At 43.3% G+C, this 25,697-nt stretch overlaps 1 protein-coding gene across 1 annotated transcript in view; it reads right to left on the reverse strand.

The window, feature by feature from the left end:
* WNT6 (Wnt family member 6) overlaps nucleotides 1-19,242 on the reverse strand; it is a 211,157-nt gene extending 191,915 nt beyond the window's left edge. The window contains exon 1 of the mRNA XM_088472353.1: nucleotides 18,881-19,242. Coding sequence (XP_088328479.1) covers nucleotides 18,881-18,957 — 77 coding nt within the window. The 5' untranslated portion in view covers nucleotides 18,958-19,242. The remainder of the gene's footprint in view (nucleotides 1-18,880) is intronic.
* Nucleotides 19,243-25,697: the final 6,455 nt, after the last annotated feature.

Here is a 25,697-nt window from a genome sequence, read left to right on the forward strand (position 1 = left end):
CTCTGCGTCTAGCTGACTTTTCATCCTAGATTTTCTGTTTCCAGATACGGACCTGTTCCTATGTAAGATCATCTGTACACTATGCAAGATGTCTGGGATGGGTCCAGCCCCATTCCCCCCTTTCCTTTCTTTTTCTCTCCTTGTCCAGACTATTCCTCTTACAAGGATGACCACTCCGTTCTTTCCTTTTAATCTTCTTGGTTACTTTTTCTCTTCTTTTCTCTTTGGGGTATATATAGTAAAGTGAGAGTTTTTAGTAGTGGAGATGTTGCCCATCGCAACCAATCTGATTCTACTTAACATTTAAATAGCACCTTCTAGAAGATAATATCTAGAATCTGATTGGTTGCTATGGGCAATATCTCCACTTCTAAAAACTCTCATTTTAGTAAATTTACCCCTCTGTCTACACAAGAAATATATCTGGATGAATCTAACTACAGTACGTGATGTAATTTCTCCCGTCGCAAGCCATCTAATTATGCTTTTTTATTATGTACTCTTTGCGATATTATTATATCTTTTGCTTATTATGGACCTCTGTGTAGGTCATTTACATATTGCCTCTCATCCATTGAATGCAATTGCATTTAAAAAAAAAACCAATAAGATAACTGTACAACAATCCAAACACCATGGTGGCATTGAACTATTCAATCTATCTCTTTATAACCAGGCAGCTCAGTCATTGGGCCGAAAATATTAGTGTCTGTGCTAGAGATGTGCTGTTCGGTTCTCAAGAAATCCGAATCCACCCAAATTTCGTGAATCCAGATAAATCCGAGTCACAGTTCTCATCTCCTGAGTCATGGTTCTGATCTTTTCGTTGTTCGTATTTTGGACTTTAAATCCGAATTTCGGGTTTTGGATTGCACAAATTACATGATTTTAGCTGTTATTTTTAAACTTTTTTTTCTATTTTTTTTTTTTTTTTAAAAACCCAGATCCAAAACCAAAACACTAAGATAAATCCAGATCCAAAACCAAAACATCTCTAGTCTGTCCTAAATACCTCCTTGGAGAAGGACTTTATTCTGGAGGTGCAGCTTTTGGCCTCCTGTATATCCTTTATTGAGAAATTCTGCAGCATATTGCGCACAAACCACTTATATCTGTATGGCAGAAGTATTATGTTGATATGTTAACATGGACTAAACCCTTATTATTCCTTTTATCTCCCCTTATTTGGTACTTTGTGTATTTTGTTAGAGGCAGGACGTGGTTGAATTGGGTAGGCTACTGTAGTTCCTTGACTCTTCTACTAAAAGCCTTTCCGGGGCTGGCTGGAGAGATGTGATATTATTGACCATTTTCAAATGGACTTTCTTCCAGCTCAACATTATGTGAGCCATGTGGACCACTTTTATTGTTATATGACTGGAATCATCCCCTTGGCTCTTTACTTTCACCCCACCCCCTGGCCATAAAGCTATACCCTTTTGAAGACCTCATATGATTATAAAGAACTACGTGTGCGGCTCTGCATTTCCTTCCATCTCTGAATCAGGCTCAGTGTTATAAAAAGCTTATCACAAAAATAGTGACACATGAAGACAGTCCTAATTCCCCTAATTCTCGTGATTATGTTAAACCATAAGGGGTCTATTCAGGAATAGGTCCCTAAATGAGGCTAAAAGGAGCGCTATCAGAGAAAAGCAAAAAGATTTAATGAACGGAGTGGTTCTACCTTGGTTGGGGATGGACTTTGATGTGAGCGTTACATTTCTGCTCAGTGCATCTCAGCAGAGTTGTCTGCCACTCATTGCATCTGAAGCATTTTGCAGTGCGCATACCACATGCTTCATAAATCAGACAGTACTTACAGGTTATTAATGTCTCATCTTGCTGCTAGGGATACACTGTATATGATTATATATAACCTTGAATCGGGTCCTTGCTCATCTACATTTTCTTATATACATGATCAAGGTCACTTTTACTCCCTTGTGAATAGAATATGTAGTTTGCGACCTTTATCAGTACAGCTATAATATACTGGGCACAGCTGCAGGCTATCACAAGCGCTGACCTTGGAGCATCAGCGCTTTCTGTATTTCAAGTAAAATAAGTCTCTTACTGAGTAGCAAATCCCAGTATTCACATTTTATTCATGTGTGTTTCTTTTATACATATCAGGGTTATATTAAATCTCTCTCTCTCTCTCTGCAGAGAAGGGCCCCTTCTTTGCAAAGGTGATCCTGTCCCACCAACCTCCATCCCCCATAGAGGCGCCTGGAGCACGTGCATTCTACGGCATACCTTCACCCCAATCCTGAAGGCTTGTTTCACATCTGCCGGATTTGGCCAGCGGCATGAAACAGGCGGTAGCTGGCCGGGTTTTTCCAGGCCCTCAGTGCCTTTCACGAGCCGCTTTTAATGTTTTTTTTTTTTTCTAACTATTGGGCATGAGCAGCAGCAGCTGCTGTACAAACCTGGCCAGCACAAGCCAATGTGTGTGAAAGGAAACATTGTGTCCTATACACCACTGGCGTGCAGGGACGGTACGGGTACGGCACAGCAGCCGTCCTTCCAGTGGATATTCCCAGCTGTAACACGGCAACTGTGCCGTGCCCGGGCCGTGTGAATTTATCTATTTTTAATACCCGCCAAAAAAACGGGCGGCTTTAAGCCACCTGGTCAAAACCAGCAAGTGTGAAACTAGCCGAAGTGGGCATGTCCAGCAAATAAAATGATTATACGCATGGAGTTGTCTAGGCAGGTGGAAGCTGTGAAGGAAAGGGCAGAGAGGAGGACTAGAGGATGGGTCAAGGGGTGAAGGAAGAGTTGGGCCCAGGGGAAAGGATTGCTCACTCACTCAGTGTGACTGTGATCCATTCTGAGCAGCAGTGCCAATGTCGGCTCACTAAGAGACGGTGATGGTTATATGCTGCTGACATGTCATGTTGTCTGGGGGGTAGCTGGCTATGGCTGAATCCAAGTTCTGACACACAAGCTACCAGGGTATGGGTGACTATCCAGTGGAAGGGACCAGTCAAGTTGAAGCAAATGAACAGAGAGGCTAGGGCAGGGGTAAGCAAATATTTCAGCTTGGGGGCCACTTAACACTACTCAGGAGGCCGCACTCAAAATGAGTTGGGACGGAGATGGGACGTCTGTTTCAGACGGCTCTTTTGCACCCAACATAAGGCTGGTGACGGCGGCAGATGTAAGAAAAGTGGGTGGGATAGGCTTCCACATGATATTTAGTATAAACGGACACGGGTGCATTCTCATATTACCATAATTTAGTAAGTGGGCAGCCGCAGCAAGGCGCAAATGAGGCCAACCCAGAATAAGCCACTTTATATTTATACACTAGTTATTTTCTGATCTAACCCAAAACACCCCCCTACCCTCACCCACCACTACACATGCCACTGGAAATCTGTAACAAAGTTTAATGTTTCAGTTCTAAATAATAGTGCCTAATTGCTTACCTCTATAGGGGATTTAAAGGCTGCGTAACTGTTTAAAAATCTTTCTGCTGTCACTCAGTACTGCTCTGCTGATTCTGCTAGGGAACTTCCAGGGCAGTCAGATCAGGTGCTCATGCCTCACACAGACCTATCAGAGCACCCTGCTCTGATAGGTCGGGGGAGCCAGGAGTGTGCACGTGCACCCAGCTGCAAGTGGCTGTCAGCAGTTAGTGATGACAGCCGCGCTGCACCACAGAACTGCCCGTGTGTATGTACCTGGGAGCATATAGATGCACCCAGCTGCATGTGGCTGTTCAATTACAATTGGCTAGTCGGTCCACTTGTCATTGTGCAGTGGTAGGAGGCAGCAAGCTGGGCAGGATTACCTCGTGGGCCAGATACGGCACGTGGGCCATATTTTGCCCTTCCTTAGGCCAGGGGGACCAAGCCAGGGGAAGGCAGGACAGAGCAGAAGTGAGGAGGGATGAAAGAGGGACGAAGTTGGGGGATGTTGGACAAAGCAGAGGAGGCTGGTGGACAGTGAACTCTGGACACCAATGGGGACATCTCTGCTATGTACTGCTGGGGATTGGAAAATTATCCCCTGTGGTAAGTGGTGGCCAGAAAAAAAAAAGAATGCAACCCGGACAGAGCCCTCGGCCGAAGCAGGCTCCTGGACCACGAGCTCAATCGGCTACACTCCTGGCCACATGCCCTATAGATCCACAACTGGGTTAAAAAATAGCTACGTAATATAACAAAAAGAGTGGCTGCACAGTGGAACCTGTTTTTTTGCATCTATTAATGATCAAATAGGTTTTGCTTCATATCACCCTATTAAATGACAAATATTGGGCCTGCTTCAGGAGTGTACGCATTCTCGAGTGGAGCGATTTTTAGCTTCTGCGCATACATCTAAGTCACACCGCACATATGTCCCAATTGTGTTCATACAGAGTTGCAGTACTAATTTCAGGAGCACTCAAGGGGAAGTACATTGTATATGTATTGGGCGTTTTCAGGGTGGTGGCAGGGAGGTGTCTTAATGCAATAATGGAGATGGTCTGTCTGATGGGTATGCTATGGGAGTGTTGTGGGCATGTAGGTGAAAATGGTGCATACATAGGCGTTTGTCTGCCCACATAGGAGGCCATACACGGATGGAGAAACTGCACCTGCCATAGGGCTGGAGCAAGTTTTGATGGAGCAATCGATGGTGGCTTCTAAGGATGCACCAATCTGTATTATAGCATGTATGGACGCTGAAAGTGGGTTTCTCAGTCCTTGCACATTCGGACACACGGAATGTACACAAGGGAAGGACTTTTTAGAACCATTTACATAAAGTCGCAGTCGGGTGTCCACCAATAGATGCAGCTGCGAGCGCTTCTGCGTCCATCTCCGAATCAGGCCCATAGTGTATCCCTAGGACACAAAATGAATATGTGAAGATTAATTAAGGGCCTGATTCAGCAAGGAACGCAACTGCTAATACGCACGCAATCGGCCAATTGTTGCGTACTGCACATGCATATTCATCACAGTGTGCGTGCGCGAACCAGCCACTGTGATCAGGAACGCGATCGCAGCAGCTATGCACACCCATTGCAGAGTGACAGGAAGTGCTGTTTGTGGTCAGCCAAAAGCAGGCGTGCCAGTGCGTTTGAACGCCATTGCTTGGGATGGGTGTGCATAAATTATCCACTGCGATGCCCTACGCAGTCTGAGCCCTGATAGTGTGTGCTGATGTTAGCAATTTCTGAGTAAGGTCAGGGCTTGTGCAAGTGTGCGTGAGGCTACGATGGTGCTCGATTGTACCGATGGTTTTGCAGCCTTGCTAAACATTACGGATGTGTGTAAGGTAAAGTGGGCGTCCTTATGTAGTGCTGTGGCAGCATTGCGATCTCAATGAATTAGCATATTATCACAGTTGAACTGCGTGCGTAATCGCTATTGCATTCACAGTTGCCAGAGCACAAAGGGAAAAAGAAAGCAGCCAAGTTCAAGGAGCGCAGTAAGCATGAGACCACCAATTTCTCCATCTCTTTACTGAACTTCAAACAGGCTCTCAAACCCCACTTCTTCATCAAAGCCATCCACTCTCATCCTATCCCACTGCTCCTTTCTCCTCCCTCACTGTCTATCCCATCTGTGTCACCCCTGTTTGTCTGCCCCTCACCTTTAGAATGTAAGCTCTCATGAGCACAGCCCTCTTCCCTCATGTGCTTTTCCTTTCCCTTATTTATACTATCATATATTACAATGGCACTTAATCCTTGAATGGTGCCTACCTGATGCTTATTTGAGTATTGTGAACGAGGATGCAATGTTTATAAACCATGTACTTGTCCTGCAATATTTTGTACTGTAAATCACTGTTTTGTTGTGTTGCTTATTTGTAAGGGGCTGTGGACCCATTGTGGTGCCATAAAAAGGATAATATTAATAATAATAATAATAATAATGTGAACTAGGTGCACTGTGGTATAATGTGAGAGGTGTCTCTCTAGAAGCATTGGAAACCCTTTAAAATGTTGCTATGGGCCCAGAAAGTTCTAGTTGCACCACTGGTCCCCAATATGACAGCTGGCAATGTAGCCTCAGAGTTAAAAATAGTCCTTCCTGGCCCCAAATACAGCAATCAGATAAAGTCCCTGAATCAATTATCCCTATAATGAAATTTACAAGCTTTAGCTATAGATACAGTACAATCACTTAGAAGAAAGACTTCCATTCCATTTGTACATTATGTTAGGGAACTTTTATGTGATTTTCCTCTAAGGAACATCACATTAAATACTATGCTTCCATCCACAAATCATGATACCTTGTTCAATATATATCTCATTATATAAAAAGTTAATTGGACAAATCTTTCATTGACCTTAGATAGACAAGAGGGAAAAGTGGAGATCAGGTGAGTGGTTTGTGTTGGTAGTTGTATGTCCCGCATATCCCTTATCTAGACACTGTACAAGCCTGTACTTTAATATATATGTTGCCTCATTATTAACAAAGGCTTGTGATGTCCTACATAGTTTAGTGCCATCAGCAAATATGCAAGGTCATTAATTGAATGAAAATAAGAAGTCCCAATACAGATCCCTGTGGTGCCCCACTATGAATAAACTAAGAATAGTCTGAATGTGTTTCTTTTATAATTACCCTCCCTATTCTATCCTTCAACCAGTTTCGTACATATGTTTCCCATAAACCTAGTGGGGATGTAGTTTAAATCCTGGCTGATGGGATGCCGGCGCTCAGAACTATGGCCCTCATTCAGAGCCGTACGCTCTGAGCAGAGCGCACGCTTTGAATGAGGGCCGGGCTCCATTTTCATGGAGCGTCCTCCTGGACGCTCGTATAGCTGTGGGTCACCACCCACAGGCTATACGAGCGTGCATTGTGATGGTCGCGATGGTCGAGACCATCGCGACCATCGAATTTGCGAGCCGGAGCCTGCGGTTGAGGTTTTCAACCGCAAGCTCCGGAGTGATTTTGGCTCTATCAGAGCCAAAATCACTCCCACTGACATCACTAGTGATGTCAGTGGGCCGGCTTCTGACGGGAGGCGTTCCCGTGGGAACGCCCCCGTCAGGGAGGCACGCCCCCGGCACGCCCACCAAAGGGGGCGTGCTGTCAATCAACATTGACAGCACGCCCCCTTTGATCGGACACAACGAGCGAAGGACTTTTCTTCGCTCGTCGCTTCTGGCGCATGCGCACGACGGAGCTCCCTCCGTCGTGCGCATGCTCAGTCCATAACATCGACCCACTTGCGAGCGGACAGCCGCTCGCGAGTGGGTCTGAATCAGGCCCTATATGTCAGATTAGCATTTCACAGGATTCCTTCAAATATTTCAAATCAGGTTCAGTGTTAGTAGTTGGACGAATTCCTAATTCCTATTTTATTACCTTTTTAAAGATTGTCTCATCTACTTTCCGTCAGTCTTGAGGCACTCACTTGTGTATCAGAGAGTCCATAAGTGGGGTCTATGTACTAAGCCTTGGAGAGAGAGAAAGTGGATGGAGATAAAGTACCAACCAATCAGTTCCTGTCATTTTACAGGTTGAGTTTGACAAATGACAGTTAGGAGTGATTGGTTGGTACTTTATCTCCATCCACTTTATCTCTCTCCAAGGCTTAGTACATAGACCCTTATGTTCCATTACTGCATATGAGTTGCTGCCATCTTCACCATGTTCTTTAGACATTCATCATGTTTGTAACATGGTCACAATGTCAGCGTTGACCATGTCGACAGTCATCATGTAGACAGTGATGAAATGTCGACATTTCTTACTTGGTGGCCCAGCGGTGACTTATTGCTCCCAACAGGTGCAACGGCGTCTTCCTGGTCCCGATGGTCATGTGACTATGACTTCAGGGTCAGTCCTCCGATCCTCCGGCATTTGGACGAGTATTTCTCCCCTAACCTTTACTCCACCATCCATTGCCCAACCCTACCCCCCACATAGCCTAAGCCTGACCTTTCCCTGCAGCCTAACCCTAATGTCAACATTCTGACAATGTCGAAATTTCACCTGTCAACTTTCTGAGAATGTCGATACGTTGCCTTTCAACATTTTAACAATGTCAACAATATAACTGTCGACATTGTGATTGTTGACCTTTTGACTACAATATCATTACTACATCTCTGCTTCTGTTAGACATTTATTGGGACCCCTGGAGTGACAAAACAGGGGTTCGGCCAATGAGGCTCTGCCCCCTACCCGTGAGTCACTGACCCCTTCTTTGCCGGCACACTACAAGCCTCCCCACACCGGGTGTCAACACAGGTAGGGACATTACTGATGGAGAGTTCTGCACGCTCTTTGTGCGTGGAACAAATAAAGAATAATAAAAAAAAAAGGTTTTTTTGCACTTCGGCCATTAGTAACCTGATTTTGTTAATACATATTCTACTGCATTTCTTGAATTTAGATGATGAATTTTCAGACCTTTCTAGTTCTATCAATTTAATTATATTCTTTTTCCCTCATTGCCAAGACATTCTTCTGTAATCACACTGGTTGCTTTTTATTCCTAGAAATTTGTTGCTGTACGGTATTTAAAATGTTTTTTTTATTTTTAAATCCCCATCTAGCCTCTGTGCTTTTAGTTCCCTTATTTATTTACACTCAGAATATCACCATGCAGTGACCACTATATGCTAAATGCCCTTCGAATATACATTAGATAATGACAGGTCCCACAGTGCCCCTCTAGACAGTGCTTCTGCCAATTGTAGATCTTTTCAAATTATTTTTTAAAGATCAGTTTCCTTTGTCAGATGGGGGATACTTTTTTCATTGCTGCTCTTTCAGTTCGGAATAATAACTGATATTCAGTAAAATGTAAATACAATATAGAACTGTCATGTTCCTCACTATGACTGACTTATTTAACACGTGAAAGAGGTTCATTCAAAACAGTATTTTAGGAGACAAGTGATAGTAAGCATGCTGCCCAATGCAGAATGTGGGTGTGCTTCTTGTTATCTACTAAGAGATCATAAAAAGTCTTATTTTGTGAAAAGCAATGACATGTTCTGCTTTTAGTAATTTACTATTACATTCTTTTTTTTTACAGTTCAAAACCTTGTCCCTCTTTCTTCCAAAGTATGTTCTGATTTATAGATCTATATAGAAAAACTCTATTAAATGTACACTTGAGTTGTTCATGCAATTACCCTGTGTATTAAACTATTCACATGTTAGTGCATTGTTGTATGTCTAGCTATATATAATAAGTATTTTTTGGTTATTATTTGCATCTTATGGACAGATTCAATAAGCTCCCATTGGATGTGCAGCTGTGTGCCTGCCTGCGTCTTACGGTAGGTAAAACATTGCTCATGTGTGCCCATACTTCTATAGGGGAGAACCCTAATCTACAGAACTTGCAGATAATTAAATCAGCCCCTTAAAGTCTTTTGAAGCACGCGATGCATCTATGAACACATGAAATCGCATTTAAAAACCAACAAACAAACAAACAAACCTGATGTCTCGTAATGGACAGCAAGGCTGAATAATGATCGTGCTAACTGCTCTGAAATTCATGCAGGCATCTGGATCATTGCTCTGTTGCGCAGACCTGCAGTGGTATAAGAGTGACTTGCACTGAAAGGCAGAGGTGTGCTGCCTGGAATCCATGCTCCTGTACACTTTTCGGAGCATTTTACTCACATCTGGAACACTGCGAGATAATTCTGGCAATACCCATATCTGAATTAGCTCTTGCTTGTCCCTCTTTATTTCTTTGAAATATTAGATACATGCAAACTTTTAATTTAAATATTCTTGAACCTGAAAGCTCCATGAACATTTAAACCCTCAATTACTGGAAGCCTTGTACTGTATTTATAAGATTTGACATTGTAGGTTTAGTGGTCGTGTTGGAGACTCTGGCCCCCATTTATTAATGATCACTATTGCAATGCGATCTGGGGATGACATTACTGCCCATGATCACATTGCAATAAGGGATCATAGCGCCTGGATGTATCATCCAGGATATGCAGGGACACGGGCTTAAGTTACGCTGACTGCACATGCACAGCCGCCATTGCTGGGGAGGGCTCCGCCGGCTAATTATGCGCGGTATGGCCTATAGGCTACAGCGGCTAACACCCTCTTCAGATGGCGTTAGCTGCGAGGGCCAAAATGTTGTATTTCTTCATTACTTACTCAAGTATGGTTCCAGCCAAGGCCATAACTAAGGATGGACTACTAATGCCACCGACCAGGGCACAAGGCAGAGGGTGCAGCAAAGTCGCTGTTCTGTGGTATTTGTATTAATCTGGTTGGGAGCATGGAAAGAGCCACACATGGACCTCTCTTCTGCGATGACATGACATATGCACTGATTTTCACTTTCTCTTAGTATTCTACCTATTAATTCACCAGCAACTGGCAACATTATTGAAGCACAAAGCACTACATAAACCATTGGGGTCCAATTATTAATGACCGCATTTGCAATGAGTTCTGGGCGCAATATTAGTGCCCATGATCGCATTGAAGGATGTGATCATGCCACCCGGATGTAACAAAAAGCACCCGCAGGGACTCCCATCGCTGCGATGTGCTAGGAGTCAGGGCCGTAGCTAGGGTAGTGCGGCCGGTGCCATCGCACAGGGCACCACTGGTCAGAAGGCGCTGTTTTGGCCTATCAAATTTCTGTTTATTGTCATTCTTGCTTGTAGCTTCCTCTTATTTCATCCCCAGCATCTTCTGGCCTCTCCTATCTCTTCCCTGACCCTTCCCCATGAAGCCATGGCCCTTTTTTGGGTGCATTATGTCCCTTTGAAAAATGAGGGGAGCGCTAATGCTCTTTCTGGCACAGGGCACCAAAAAGTCTACTTACGGCTCTGCTAGGAGTGAAGTGACCATGTCACTCCCGTGCCAGGGATTCTGCGCATGCACGGTTTATAGACCACACATGCGAAGAAACCCTCTCCCAGCTAGTTATGCGATATGTAGTCCATAGGTTACAGTGGCTTACGCCATATTAAGATGATGTAAGCTGCAGGGCCAAGTTCTGGAACTTAGTCAATCTGACAGCATCGTATCCCCCATAGAAACATATAAGAGTTGCGGTGCTGGCAGAAATGGAGGGACAGCAGCAGGTATTGGAGATATCGGCTGCAATCCCTCCATAGAACATCTGGGGGATACTCAATATTTGAGGGTATCCCCCGAAAACTGTTGTTTTTGGGGAATACACTGCAAATATTAAATGATAAATGGGCCCCATTGTCTATTCACACACTTTAAAGCGGTAGGGACTAATCTGCCTTCTATAGGATGTTACATTAACGATTACAAACTGACATTCAAAGACAGGATAATTTGTTCAGTTCAGTTGACGTCTACATGTTTGGTCACCTATAGCAAAACATTATAACAGGAGAAGACGTGAATACATTCATACAAGTGTGTGTTAGAAATTTTGAGGGCAAACATGAGATGCTTCCATAAACAGCAATAACTACAGCCAGTGGCGTAACTAGGGTAGGGCCGCCGGGGTTCGTGCCTTAGGTGCGGTGGGATCGGCGGCACCAGTGGGGGGGGCAGCCACGGTACAGGTCTGCCCTAGTCAGTGCGGACCGCACTACACAGTGACACACACATAGCCGTCAGCGCTGGGTAGTATACTTGTACTACCTGGCGGCAATGTGTGTGTTTCAGCAGCCAATGAGAGTCAGACAGACTCTCATTGGCTGCTGCGCACACTGCCAGAGCCGGGCTGGAGCTCACAAGTGAGCTCCGCCTTCCGGCTCCTGCAGAGGGTGATGGGAGAGACCTCTTGACGTCTCTTCCATAGTACCGAGTGGGAGGAAGGAGGAGCAAACAGCGGTGGGCGTGGCAGGAGTGGGGATTCACGTAAGTCAGTGTTTTGTGTATGTATGTCTGTGTGTGTGTGTGTGTTATGCACTACTGGCCGGGGGCACTGTATCACTACTGGGGGCACTGAATAGGGAGGACCACTACGGGGGTACTGTATAAGGGGTACTGCATAGGGGGGATCACTACTGGGGGCACTGCATAGGAGGGATCACTACTGGGGGCACTGTATAAGGGACACTGCTGGGGGCCTGCATAAGGGGGACCACTACTGGGGGCACTGTCTAAGGGGCACTATTGGGGGCCTGCATAAGAGGGACCACTACTGGGGCACTGCATACTGGGGGTACTGTATCAGGGGCACAACTGGGAGCCTGCATAAGGGGGACCACTACTGGGGCACTGCATAGGGGAGACTGTATAAGGGGCACTGTATAAGGGTACACTACTGGGGGCACTTCATAAGGGGAACTGTATAAGGGTGCACTACTGGGGGCACTGTACAAAGGGCACTACTACATGGGGCACTGCTACTGGGGACATTGCATAAGGGGCACTACTATAGTGGGCATTGCAAGAGGGGCACTACTACTGGGGGCATTAAAGTGCATAAGGAATGGAAAGGAATGTTCCCAGAGTGACGAGAAAGGGGTGTGTGTCATGTTGACATGCCCCATTTTTCAGTGTCCATGCCCCTTGTGGGATGTGACCACGCCCATTTTTCGGTGAGCGCACATAGGGGGAGGAGGGGCTCTATTATTCATCTTACCCTGGGCTCCAAATTCCCTAGTTACATCACTGACTACAGCTCTGATGAGTGGAAGTGAAGAGAACAAAGAAACATTGGGCCTGATGTTGAGCCATACTCATTAGTGACCGCATTCCTGTCCAGCGGCGGCAGCCTACTTACTCCCTTATGCTAATGCCAGGTGCTTTTCCTATCTCTGTGTTTTCTAACCATATTCCACTGTGGGTAAATTTAAGACGTAGTAATGTACTTCTGACCACAGAGAGCGCATGATTATTAACTTGGGCACAGACAGAAGGATCAGGCAAGCACAATGATGCCTATTCAGTAATGCCAATATCGATATTGGCATGAATATTTTCGGCCAACATTGACACGATTATATCATTTTCTCCTAAGTATTCCCTGCTATCCAGGGACAGCGGTTGCATTAACACTCAGTCCCTGCGAAGTCCCCACAGGCAATCTTTTCGGTTGTCCTAAAAGACTGTCCCACTCTGTGCATGCCCCATCTCCTTTCACGGAGGACCATGTTTGGGGGGGAAGGGGAGGGGGAGCAGTATGAAATCAAGGCAGACAAGTGTACATATAAATATATACAATATATATATATATATGTGGGATGCTGGCACTCAGAATAGGGATAGGCACTAGGGGGGAGGGTTAGGTTTAGGCACTAGGGAGGGAGGTTAGGTCTAGGGTGCAGGGAAGGAGGGTTAGGATACTTACCGACAGGTGTTGGTATCCTAACCCTACCGGGATGCTGGCATGTGGATTCTGACCGCCGGCATCCTGTAACCAACCCACCATATATACAGTATATACTAAGGCAATAAATCACCCTGGCATAGGGTTGTTCACTTGATCAAAAGTCTCTGAGTGCCGCCTCCATTGACATTTGCTATATTATGAGGCCGCTGACCCTCTAGGAGGGCACCTGAGAAGGGCATTATTTTTGGAAATGTTGGAGTGCCGGGGCTTGCGATTATATGGTGTGTGTGTATATATATATATAGATAGATAGATAGATAGATAGATAAATAGATATACAGTTTTTACAGTTTTACAAAGCCGTGTAATTACGCTGCCATGTAATTTCTGAATGAGGGGTGGAGAGTACTGAGAGTGAGAGGAGTTTCAGCTGGCTACAGGGACTGATTGGACAAGGGCTATCTGTCCCTGCAGTTTTTGGCTAAAGTAAGGATTTTCCTCATATAATGCATGCCATTCTAAAATGGTGTTACAGTATATTAGTTTTTTAAGCCTTTTAGGATTTTTTTATTTTTTTTTACTTTTTGTTGCTACCTGAATAACAGAAAACAATGGCTTGCTCTCTACACTGTGATGTTGTAGGAGCCGGGCATAGATGGAAACGATAATTGTGTTATCTTCTCTGTTATTATGAAGAAACGCTCATTTCCGCATGACTTCAGTAAAATGTTGCCTCCTGAATAGAGCTCAATATGTAGATCAGTGGTCTTCAACCTGTAGCTCGCGACCGTAATTTGGGTAGCTCACCTAGCAGCAGTACTGCTGAGTCAACTAGGAGGAAGTGAGCTCTGACAAAGCCGTGGGTGAAGCAACAGAGAAGCGCGTCATGTGATTGCCATAGGGTGACACAATACGTGACGGACACCATCTAGACATCAAAGGAGTTGACTGCATTTGGGGTGAGTGACTCCTGCCCAGCCCTACCGAAAAATCACACAGCAGCCTTGCCTATATCTTTTGCTCCTCTACTGTACTTACCGCCAGTAACTAAAAGTGAAATGTGCAACAATATCACTATATTAATTAAATTCATTGTTGTTTTCTATGAAACATTTTTTCATTTTCATTAAATGATCTTCAATTTTTCGGTTATTAGCCAGATTTTTTTTTTTTTAAATATTAGTAGCTCTTCAGGAGGTTTCATTTTTCTCAAGTAGCTCACACCTCAATTACGGTTGGTGACCACTGATGTAGATCATGCTTTTATGACAGCCCAGCTAATAAAACTAACAGAGAAGGCAGCAGGTACAGCATAGGGCAATTGAGTAATACTGTATATGATCCACAAGTTAGTTTTCTAATCCCTATTTTGGATTACAGAAAAGTGAACATAGCCGATAAACCCTGTTTGGTGTAGAAATGTTTACATGTACATTTGTGAATTTTAAAGGATGTCTCTACATATCAGAATAACTAGTATTTTACACATTTATGTCAAAGCTTTGGCTATAAATGCATCCCCCAGTTATCCCATCTAATAACGGCCACGTGTTATCATTTCAGTTTTCAATATGTAGTTCCATAAGGGGCGTAGTTACATAAATCACTTGGTGCGACATTTCCCAGCACTCAGCAATTAGCGACATGACAATATCTTATGGAATTCACCCTACATGCAATTTCCATTAGAGTCATCTGGATTTGTTTGTATCAGTATAAAGAGCATCTTCTGCCAAGACAACACACTGTAGTGACAGAGAGATTAGTTACTTTATTATACATTAAAGAAAAATGTATATATATATATATATATATATATATACACATATATATATATATGATCTACCTGCAGGAAATTGGACAATGTTACTGCACTACATGCAACAACAAATGAAACATCTGCTGTACTCAGCATACCGTATGCATTACACCAGGCCAAGTAATTTCACTGGACAATCCGTTTGCTTCTTATTAGACAACAGAGCAGTTACCTATGCTTGTGCAGGACTTGTAGTTACATCAATAAATCAACAAAAAAATAGATCTGAACATAATCAATATGTCTTCTAAGCTAAAACATGGTGATATGGCTTCTGCCGATTTACAGTATAGGTCTTTACATTGCATTACGTGGCAGGGACGGCTGGGGAGGCAGCCGTCCCTATCATACTACCTGTCATGTTCCAGAGTTTTGATATAAAAACTGTGCCTCCCCAGCTATTGACCTCACCGCACGTCACTGTTAGGTGGTTACATTTCAGCTACAGATTCCCTGTCCTGCTTCTCCAGAATACACCTATCCCATAACAACCCATTGTTACTTGTACTAACAGACATGGCGTGTAAATACAGGAATACAGCCTCCGGCATTTAAATTGACTAAAATCCCAATTTCTTAATATAACTGTATATACAGAATGTGCCAAATATAGAAACAATAAATGTTTTAATCAATTTAATTTAGGAAACTGAATATTTATTCAACCCAAACACCATCAGGCAAAGTTGGAAATATTACTTTGTCTGGTAGATTTTAGAGATCTTTTTGGTACTTAATTACTCGGGTGTCACTTCCACTTGAACCACCAAACTGCTGTTACCATGCCTCCTCCGAAAGCACTGCATCCTCTGTGGTACCTCCTGATTTTACTACTCCTCTCCTCTTGCACAGGTTGGCACCAGTTGAAATGTGGGTGCATCCACTCTGACATGAATACCTCCTCCACTTGTCATTCCAGAGATCAGTGGAGCTGGTAGACAGATGCCCAACCAACAGTAGATTATTATTTCTTGCTGCCCCCATCTGGGGCAAGGGACTTAAATAACTCATCCCTGCAAACCTCATACTCCTTAATGGAGTCCTTATAATTAGCAAGTACTAATCTTTTTTTAGATATGCAGACAGGTTGAGTTTTACTCTTGGTCCAATATGATGGAATTTTAGTGAAAGGCTGCTTGCATATTGCAATTTTCTTACATTTGTGCTTGCATAAAAGCAATTAGTTAACAGGAAGTTCCAAATTCATAAAAAATATGTATACCCTCTGTTCCTTACATAGTGATGCAAACATCAGTATAAAAGCTTAGTCTAGTGATGAGGTTGGCCAAGGGAAGACAGTGCGGATACTGACGATACTGAAGTTTATAGGGCAACAGGCACACACAACTCTCATAATTTAACCAAGGGCGAATGCATGCTCTAAACACAAAAGCATTTGTGAGTAAATGCAGTGACTCAAGCAGGTGAAAGAGATTACCACTGAATTTTAATCATTGTTATGCTGTAAGTGTATTTTTATGTACTGTATTCACACAATTGTATTCTTGCTTGCAGCTTATTATTAGGAAATTAGAATTTATAATCTAATCTTGACCAAAATTACACAGAAAATTAATTTCTTGTACAACAACAAGTTACTTTAGTCCAACATTTACTTCATTTGTACCTGCTGGCTGTATTTATGAGATATAGCTCAAATTTGTCAAGAACAGATGCAAGTTGTCATTCCTGCTGCTGCATTTGACTAAAGTTATTCAGAAAAAAAACAGAATGACAACACCCACCATCCACAATGATTTTTTTTCTTGAATTGCAAAACTAAATATAACTAATCAAATACAGTTATTTTATTACAGTTAAATTCTAGTCAGTGTTTTTTTATACCCTCCACCTTTGAATTTTACTATCTAATGAAATACAGTATTTTAGGCACCATCCATTCCAAACCACTATATTGACAACAATAACTGCAGTGACACCTGCAGGTTGCAGGGGAAAAAAACATACTAACAGTACCCAGGTAGTAGAGTAGAAGTAGCAGCTTGAGACTTTCCAGATGGTGTGGAACTACAATCACCAGCAATCTCTCTCAGATAGGTTTCCAGGTTGGTTCTTTAGTTCCACAGCCAAAAGCTTTCTGAGTTTGAGGTAGTTTCATAGGAACATACAATATATGTGATACTTTGTAATGAAAGTCAGCTAAATTTTCAAGATGTAACTTTATGAACTGTCCTTTGGATGATAGTGCAATTAGCACGAAATAATGCATAGAATATATTAAAGTAGCATCAAAGTAACCAGCAGACCACGGGACACTGAAGGGTAAAAGTAACTAAATATCAGATGTGTTACACAACACATTACCAGGTGTAACCCTAAACAATTAGTAGTGTGCAGTAATTGTTTCCTAATTGTGTAAATGCTGCCCCACACACAACTAATCCGCAAATATAAAATGTAATATCTCTCAGGAAGCTCATATGTGCTAGATAGAGGACACATTACACATAGTGATAGACACATATACGATATGATAATTATGTTAATATTTGTTACTACTACCACTATGCAACTCTGTAACCAAGCTCTTGCAGAAAGGATGCTAGAGGTCATTCATAGAAAAGGTATACTTTAATAATCCAGCTCTCCTCTAATGCTACAAAGGTGGCAGTACATCCAGACTAGATGATGGTCAATACCTGCAGCCACCTGGGCTCCCCCATCTGGATCCCAAATGAACACTTGCTGATTGAGGAAGACTCTGTTCCCGGGTCACACACTAAAATACTGTCAGATACAAAGCTACAGCTTTTGGGTTGTGCAATCATTTAACCCATCCCCAGCCAGAAACTGAGGTTTAAAAAAAGTGATACTAATTCTGCTGGAGTTGTTTAACTCGTTTATGCCAAGACATGTAGAACTTGTCTGTACTATAAACTTTTTATATAGTTCATTTGGTAATAATTAGTTTACTGAGTTCAAGATAAAACAGACAACAATCTCAAAAGCAAATACAGTACGTTCAATCAGACGTTGTTTTACAGTACGTATACTGTATAACAGGCTTGGGCAACCTGTGTTTCCACAGCCGTTATGCAACTACAAGTCCATGACAGGGCACGCTGAGACTTGTAGCTCCACAGTACTATACTACAGGCTTGTAGTTTGGAAACTGACAGTTATCCTCAGTGCCCTGTACTATAAAAGCAGGTTATCTGCAGCTTTCCATCTGAGGTAGAACTAAGTGTCTCAGCATGCCCTGGAAGCCAAGGGCATGATGGGTCTTGTAGTTCCATAACAGTAGAGCGCAGCGGGTGGTACATGATTCTACAGTTATCTACAGCAATCCCTCTCCTGCCTGCGATGTGTAATAACTCTGTCTATCTTTACCATTTCTGCGCAAAGCTGCGTGCGTTATTCTATTTAACACTTCGATGGTAGCCATTAACATTTCTTCACCCGTATGCAGATTATTATACCGATTATCACAAGAAACGCATCTGCAGAGTATTGCTTCCTTTCCATCAACTACATATCACATTTGTTATTTTTAGCAATCATATGTAATCCCATGGCTGTCAAAGCGCAACAGAGCATTGCTCCCCAGTCTGTCATCAGCCCCACTGTCTGAGTCCTTTGCATTATGTCACTGATCTGTAGCAGCAACCAGTTAAGTTGACTTGACAATCACCTAGAGATTTCACTATGCTTCTGACAAAACATTTAGGACGAGGCTAACCCCAAACAGATCTCTGCTTGCTGTGTATAACGTTCATCAAATATCTTGGGCATGTGGAGTGGGGCAAGTGGGAGCTTGTGAGATAAATCAGCCAGGGTTATCATCTAGGATCGTAGTCTGGGGCTACTCACCACCACAGTCCTATGATGTTTGCAGGACACAGGAGGATGAAGAAGAGTCCCAGCTGAGTCCTGGAGAGGGGCATCATGCTTTCTCTGACAAGGTGAGTGAGGGGATTCACTAGACAAATGAGCAAATATATTCTGCTTCTTCAGTGCAATCAGGGGAGGCAGCCAAGAACACACAAGGAGCTAGATCAACAAGTAGAAAACTCCGAGGAATGCCTGGATTGTTCACTTTTCTCCCTATGGGGATGGATGAGAGGTGGGAGGACAGTAGCACCACTCAGCGTGTGCTAGGACAGTGGGGATTGGGGAATATGGGATCCCTGTGGCTCCAGAGCGCAGACAGCGGGCATAGACTGTCCTGCAGGCTGAGAGCAAAGAAAGAGGAGCCCGTTTGGGAGGAACACACAAGGGTCGGGGGTGGAGAGAAGGAGGTGAAGAGAGGGACAGAAAGGGAGGAGGGGAAGAGGAGTGGGATATATAGAGAGGTGAAAAGGAATTAGGAGAATTATTAATTGCCCATCATCCTAAATTATGCCTGAGGTGTAGGTCGCGGGGTTCCTTGTTACTAAAGACATTTGATTGTATACACATTATAATGCACAGCATGCTTTAAATAGGAATGGCCAAAGGGTACAGGGCAGGTGTGTGGCTTGGGAAGGAGCACACCTTGGCTACTGGGTGACACTTTGTGGTCCTGGCATGGCAGCACATGTCAGATGCCGCTCTCCTATCATCCACTCCCTCTGGCCCAAAATCTCTCCTGTCATTCAAATCTGTACAGAAGAATGCAGAGCGGGCTTGGCAGTGACCTGGTTTGGAAGAAGGGAGGGGAGAATGGTAAATAGGATAGAAATACATTCTTAATACTGTAAACGGATGATGGAAGGACAAAGGAAACCGTTTTATGCAGTGTTCGGGCAATAATCAATGCATTCTAGCAGAGGGTAATAGAGAGAAGAGCTGACAGGTCTGGATGGACAGATAGCTGAGGACGGAGATACTTGTTTATTGTAAGGAGTGAAAAGGTTTCAGGAATGAAGTCCCTGCAGGTGGCAGCTCCTGGGCAGAGGTTATCTCCTGATGGAAGAGCAGAATAAGATAACAGCAGGATGTCAGACACGATGCACAATTATTAAGTGGAACACGCAAGAAAAAAGTTGGAAACTTTCTTTAACTTTAAAGGAATGTAAAGCCTCCCGGCGTCAGATTAAAATGATATAAAGGCATTATATATATGCTATACTATTGTAAAATGTTACATTATTTTAATACACCCCCTCCCCCAAAAATACATTTTAATTAAAGGGGAGTTAACTATACAGTTTTTAAGAGCACGTAAATTCGTTTAGACTCAAGGGGTAAATTTACTAAGATGGGAGTTCTATTTTAAAAGTGATGTTGCCCATAGCAACCAATCAGATTCTACTTGTCATTTATCTAGCACCTTCTAGAAGATAATACCAGGAATCTGATTGGTTGCTATGGGCAACATCACTTCTTAATAGAACTCCCATCTTAGTAAATGTACCCCTACGAGGCATACAAACATCAGCATATGTTATTGTTGTATTTAGTACAGTCAGTGCTCCAGTTGGACCAAAGCTGAACTAAACTAAAGGCATATAGAGGGGATGTATGAATATGCAGATTAAAATACTTTTTTGTGTCATTTTCAAACATTGATTTAAGCAGATTGTGGGACCTGCATTTTGAGTATGATGCCTATAAAAAATTGTCTGATTCACATTTATTACTCTGTAAATACAACATCAAAGGATTCACAACACTACATACTGTACAGGGGCAAGAATATTTGCAGGATATTCACAGAAAACACCCTTTTTCGGGGGCTGCCTGCGAATATTAAGGGCCCCTGGATGTATGTATGAGGGACTACAGCTGACACTTGGAGATATCTGCTGCAGTCCAACGTTTTTAATTGCAAATGCAGAGTACATAGGCTTCTATGGGGTTACTAAAATGACAAATTTACCAAGCTCAGGAATGCGTTAGCCATTGTAACCTATGGTCTACACTATGCTAAAGTTACTGGGAGTGGCCTCCTCAGCCGCTAGCACTTGCGCAGTCATCAGACCTCCCATGTGCAGTAGTGCGGCTACTGGTGAATCCAGTGAACATGTTATCGTCATCATCAGCACAGTAACTTGTACCAGGACTATGGGGCCCATTTATTAATTATCGCTTTTGCAATGCAATCGGGGCATTTCAGTACCGCCCATGATCGCATTGCAAAATGCTATCATAACGGCCGGATGTATTAACCGACACATGCTGGAATACGGGCTCCGAAAGGAGCCCGTCCCTGCGATGTGGCTTGGGTGCACTCTGGGCTGCTGCGCATGTGCAGTCCCGTGGACTGCACATGAGCGGCGCCCATTGCCGGCAGAGGGTTCCAGGAGATCCCTCCGCCAGCTGATATGCGGTAAGTCCCCATAGGCTACAGTGGCTAACGCTATCTTCAGATGGCATTAGCTGCTGGGGCCAATATCGGGAATGTTTCGCATTCTGGCTATTTGTACATTTGCCAGCATCGCATCCTCCCTTACAAACCTATGGGGGAAGTGGCTGCCAGCGTCAATGGAGGGATCGCAGCAGGTATCGGAGATTCCTCCTTGATACATCCGGGGGATACTTAATATTTGAGGTAAACCCCTGAAAACGTGTGTTTTTGGGGATTTTACCTCAAATATTCAATGATAAATGGGCCCCTATGGGACACCCAACAGAACACCTCCTAAAAGGTGTGTCTTAGGGCCTAAACACAAGTTTTCGGGGAATACACTAAAATATTAAGTATCATCCCAATGTATGAAGGAGGAACCGCAGAAGATCATAAGTTTTCGGGGGTTTACCTCAAATACTAAGTATCCCCCAGATGTTTTAAGGAGTAACCACAGCAGGTATCTCCGATACCTGTTGTGTTCCCTCCATTGCCGCTGGCAGCCGCCTCCCCCATAGGTTTCTATGGCATAATGTGTTATACATGCCATTACTGCATGTGGCATAATGTGTTATACAGGGCATTACTGCGTGTGGCATAATGTGTTATACAGGGCATTACTGCATATGGCATAATGTGTTATACAGGGCATTACTGCATGTGGCATAATATGTTATAAAGGCCATTACTGCGTGTGGCATAATATGCTATACAGGGCATTACTGCGTGTGGCATAATGTGTTATACAGGGCATTACTGCATGTGGCATAATGTGTTTATACAGGGCATTACTGCATATGGCATAATGTTTTTATAAAGGGCATTACTGCATGTGGCATAATGTGTTTATATAGGGCATTACTGTGTAAGGCGCATTACTGCACATGGCAATTATTCGCCACGAGGGGAGAGCTTGGGGGAAGCCCAGCACCTTCATAAGTGCTGGGCACGCCCCACAGTGTGATGAATTGGGGGTGTTCCGCATGGACATGCCCCCTTTCCGGAAGCACGTGTGCTTTCAGCGCGCGCAGAGGAGCGTCATCTAAAAAAAAGTGTTTTTTTTCGAGAAGGGGGAGGGGGGGGCGCAACTTTGAACTTTTGCCCTGAGCTCCACAATGTCTAGAACCAGCCCTGGGTGCTTTTCCCCCCCATTTCTCAAATAGGAACATAAACCGTCGCCCAAAAAAGGGTTGTGGCCTCATGGTACATGACAAATCTAATTGTCACGTACAATGATGAAGGGGTACTGATCCCTCTGAACTCTGAACCACTGTTATCCAGCTGTCACTGCTAAATACAGTGTTAGTTCAATCACTGCAGCATACTTACCGACATTCTGGCAGCACCCTGCGGGGGGGGCAGCAGGGAGGGTGGTGCGGCTTAAGTGGGCGGAGCGGGGGCATGCTGGCGCGATCACGACATCGTGACCCCGTCCCCCGCTTTATAATGCCGATATTACCGGCATTGTAAAGCAAGGAGCGGGGTTACGATGATGCAATTCTGTGTCAGGGGTAAGTCTACAAGTAAAGCTGGGCATCCACTATACATTTATCTGTCAGATATCTGTCCAACCTGGCTGGTTGGAATGAAAACCTGGTAATGTATGGGAGCCAATGATAATCGTCCATTTGCTCACAAACACTGGAATATAGCCAAAAGTGGTTGTTCAGACAAATTGGTTAAAACACACAAATGTAACCAATTTGAACAATTTTTTTTGTCCTTTTTTTCAGTGTTTAAAACATATAATCAACTGTCATTTGCTCCCATACATTACCAGGTTTTCATTCCAACCAGCCAGATTGGACAGATATCTGACAGAAAATTGTATAGTGGATGCCCAACTTTACTCCCCAGCCTGCTACTCAAAGATCAAGAAGCAGTAAGGTAGGGACAGTTAGATAAGACCTCAGCTGGGACCCTGGGACTCCATCTTTTTCACTCAAAAGAGCTATAAACAAAACTATTTTAAAACACACTATCAACCCCCTCTGTCTTCCCCTGGTATCATCAGAAATAAGTATTTATAGTTTCTTGTTTTTATTAGATTTTATTTTATACCACTAATTACTATACCACGCAAATAGCTCTTATTCATACATTTTTTTACCCAATTAATCCTTTGAAAGTAAGCAGTTTTTTATCTTGAGTGCGGATATATCATCAAATAAATCTACGTCTCTGATAAAGACCAAGAAAATTTTTTCCACCCCAGGTTTTTTTAAGGGTATTCTCCAATGAAATAATTAACTAATTAGCTTTGGATGTGCCTGTGAGCAGTACACTGTAAACTAGTGGTTCTATCACTAGTACTTTAAACTAGGTTTTTAGGAAGGAAATCAGTGTGAAATGATCAGTTTATATATACTTTATACTGATAGAAAAGCACAGCTTCTTTGTACCTCTTAGTACCACACTTCCTCCTCTAATATGTTGATACAATGAAGACTTTCACAATCCCAAGATTCCCGACCTGCCGAGATTCCACTTTCCTTTTCAAACCATTTAGAAAACAGAATTGTATGTGTCTCTATAACACAAACACTGACTTGCAGCGGGGAGAATAGATGTAAATTCTAGCTCACGGGCCTCACATTATTTCTCCAGTCAAGGATTTATGGACCTTAGCCGAGCGTTACGAAATATTAATATAAATGTTTATTTCTTATATTCATGTTTCCTGTCAGCATACACTTTATGATTTGAGAAATTGCTATTGTTTCTCTAATAAATTGTAGGATGAGCACTATATGTGCACCAAGGGCTTACAATCTAATGAATGAAGCACAGTGATATCATTCCATTAATATTGAAGTTGAGTTACATTCTCTTTTTATATTTTATATATATATTGCTCAGAGGTTCCAAAACTCTGCCATTCCAATCCAGCAGTCCAGGTTTTAAGGATAACCATGCTTGAGTCCAGATGGTTAAATCAAATTGACTGTGGAACTAATTAAGTCACCCGTGCTCAAGCATGGATATCCTCAAAATGTGGACTGTAATGGTGGAGTTTAGGAATCTCTAATTGTGCTCAACACTTTAATTCTAAATTTTTCCTCTCGTTGTCTAATACTGTTTATTGTGTCTAATGACAGCTTTTGTTTTATCTGATAATCTGATAATATTAAAGAATTATTTGAAAAGTTCTGAAGGAGAAAGGGATTTCCTCTTTTAGTGTTTGTAATAAAGCTACATCAATCAGGCAGGTGAGTCCTTATCTGTCTTTTATAAAAAAAAAAGGTTATTCATCAAGATTACATGCTTTCAAAAACATTAACGGAAAAAAGAATTTGCTGCCAAATGGGCTGGTTGAGAAATTTGTCCCTCATCTCTCCGGAAAGCACGGGTTCAAGTAAACGCAAGCACCCCAATTAATTGCCCTGTTTGTGATATGCTTGAAGTAAACAGCCAGGGAAACTCCTCCAGGGAAGTTGGAGACTTTTCTCACATCCGAACCAATTACTTTCTTTTTCCGTTTCCTCATTTCAAAGTTTCCAAAACAATTGTAAGATCATATTTACAGTGCTGCATTAATTAACTTGAGCTGGGCAGCCTATACCTGCCTATTACATATCTCTATCTAACTAAGGCTTATTTACATTTTAGCTAAACTAACTTGTAATTCTTCAAATGTCACAACTATCTTTAATCAGAAAATCTTTCATTAGTTATACCCCTTTTACACCGGAGCTAAAACCAGGGTTTTGGAAGGGTTAACTCGGGCAGCTCCCTGGTGTAAAAGGGGAGAGGGTTGGATAGCCGGGTCGAGTGACCCGGCAATCCAACCCTGGTATTTAGCAAGGTTTAACACGGGCGTAGCCCATGAAACCCTGCTGTGAGAACAGCGCACTCCGGGTCACGATGACCTGGAGTGCGCTGCTAGTCGGCTGATTGGTCCGGCTTCAGTGGCGTTTGGAGATGACGTCATGTCCAAGCGACCACTTTCACTCCACAAAAGCTGAGTCTATGCAGACCCGACTCCGGTGTGAGCGGCACTGACTCGGGAATATCCTGAGTTGGCGCCGGTAAAATTCCGGGTCTGATCCGGATAGGAACTTTGTTCCAACTCCGGGTCAGACCCGGAATTTAGGTGGAAAAGGGGTATTAGTCAGTGCTAGCTGGCACATTTTCATGAAAGTCTGTCTCTAATCTCAATATACTGACTGTGGCCTAATTCAGAGACTGTTTACGTACTGTACATCTCCAGTGTTTTTAGATCTGTGCATGCACAGAAGCTGCACTACACAGTGCCCCAAATGCCGCAGCACTATTGACTTGCTGCTGGCGTTTGGGGGTGGCAACGGGGCAGTGTCTTGGAAAATGGGAGTGTGTCAGCTCTGTTTTCTGGGTGTGCTG

The sequence above is a fragment of the Taudactylus pleione genome, unplaced genomic scaffold (genome assembly GCF_031769625.1).
Source record: "Taudactylus pleione unplaced genomic scaffold, aTauple2 ptg000122l, whole genome shotgun sequence".
NCBI lineage: Eukaryota > Metazoa > Chordata > Amphibia > Anura > Myobatrachidae > Taudactylus > Taudactylus pleione.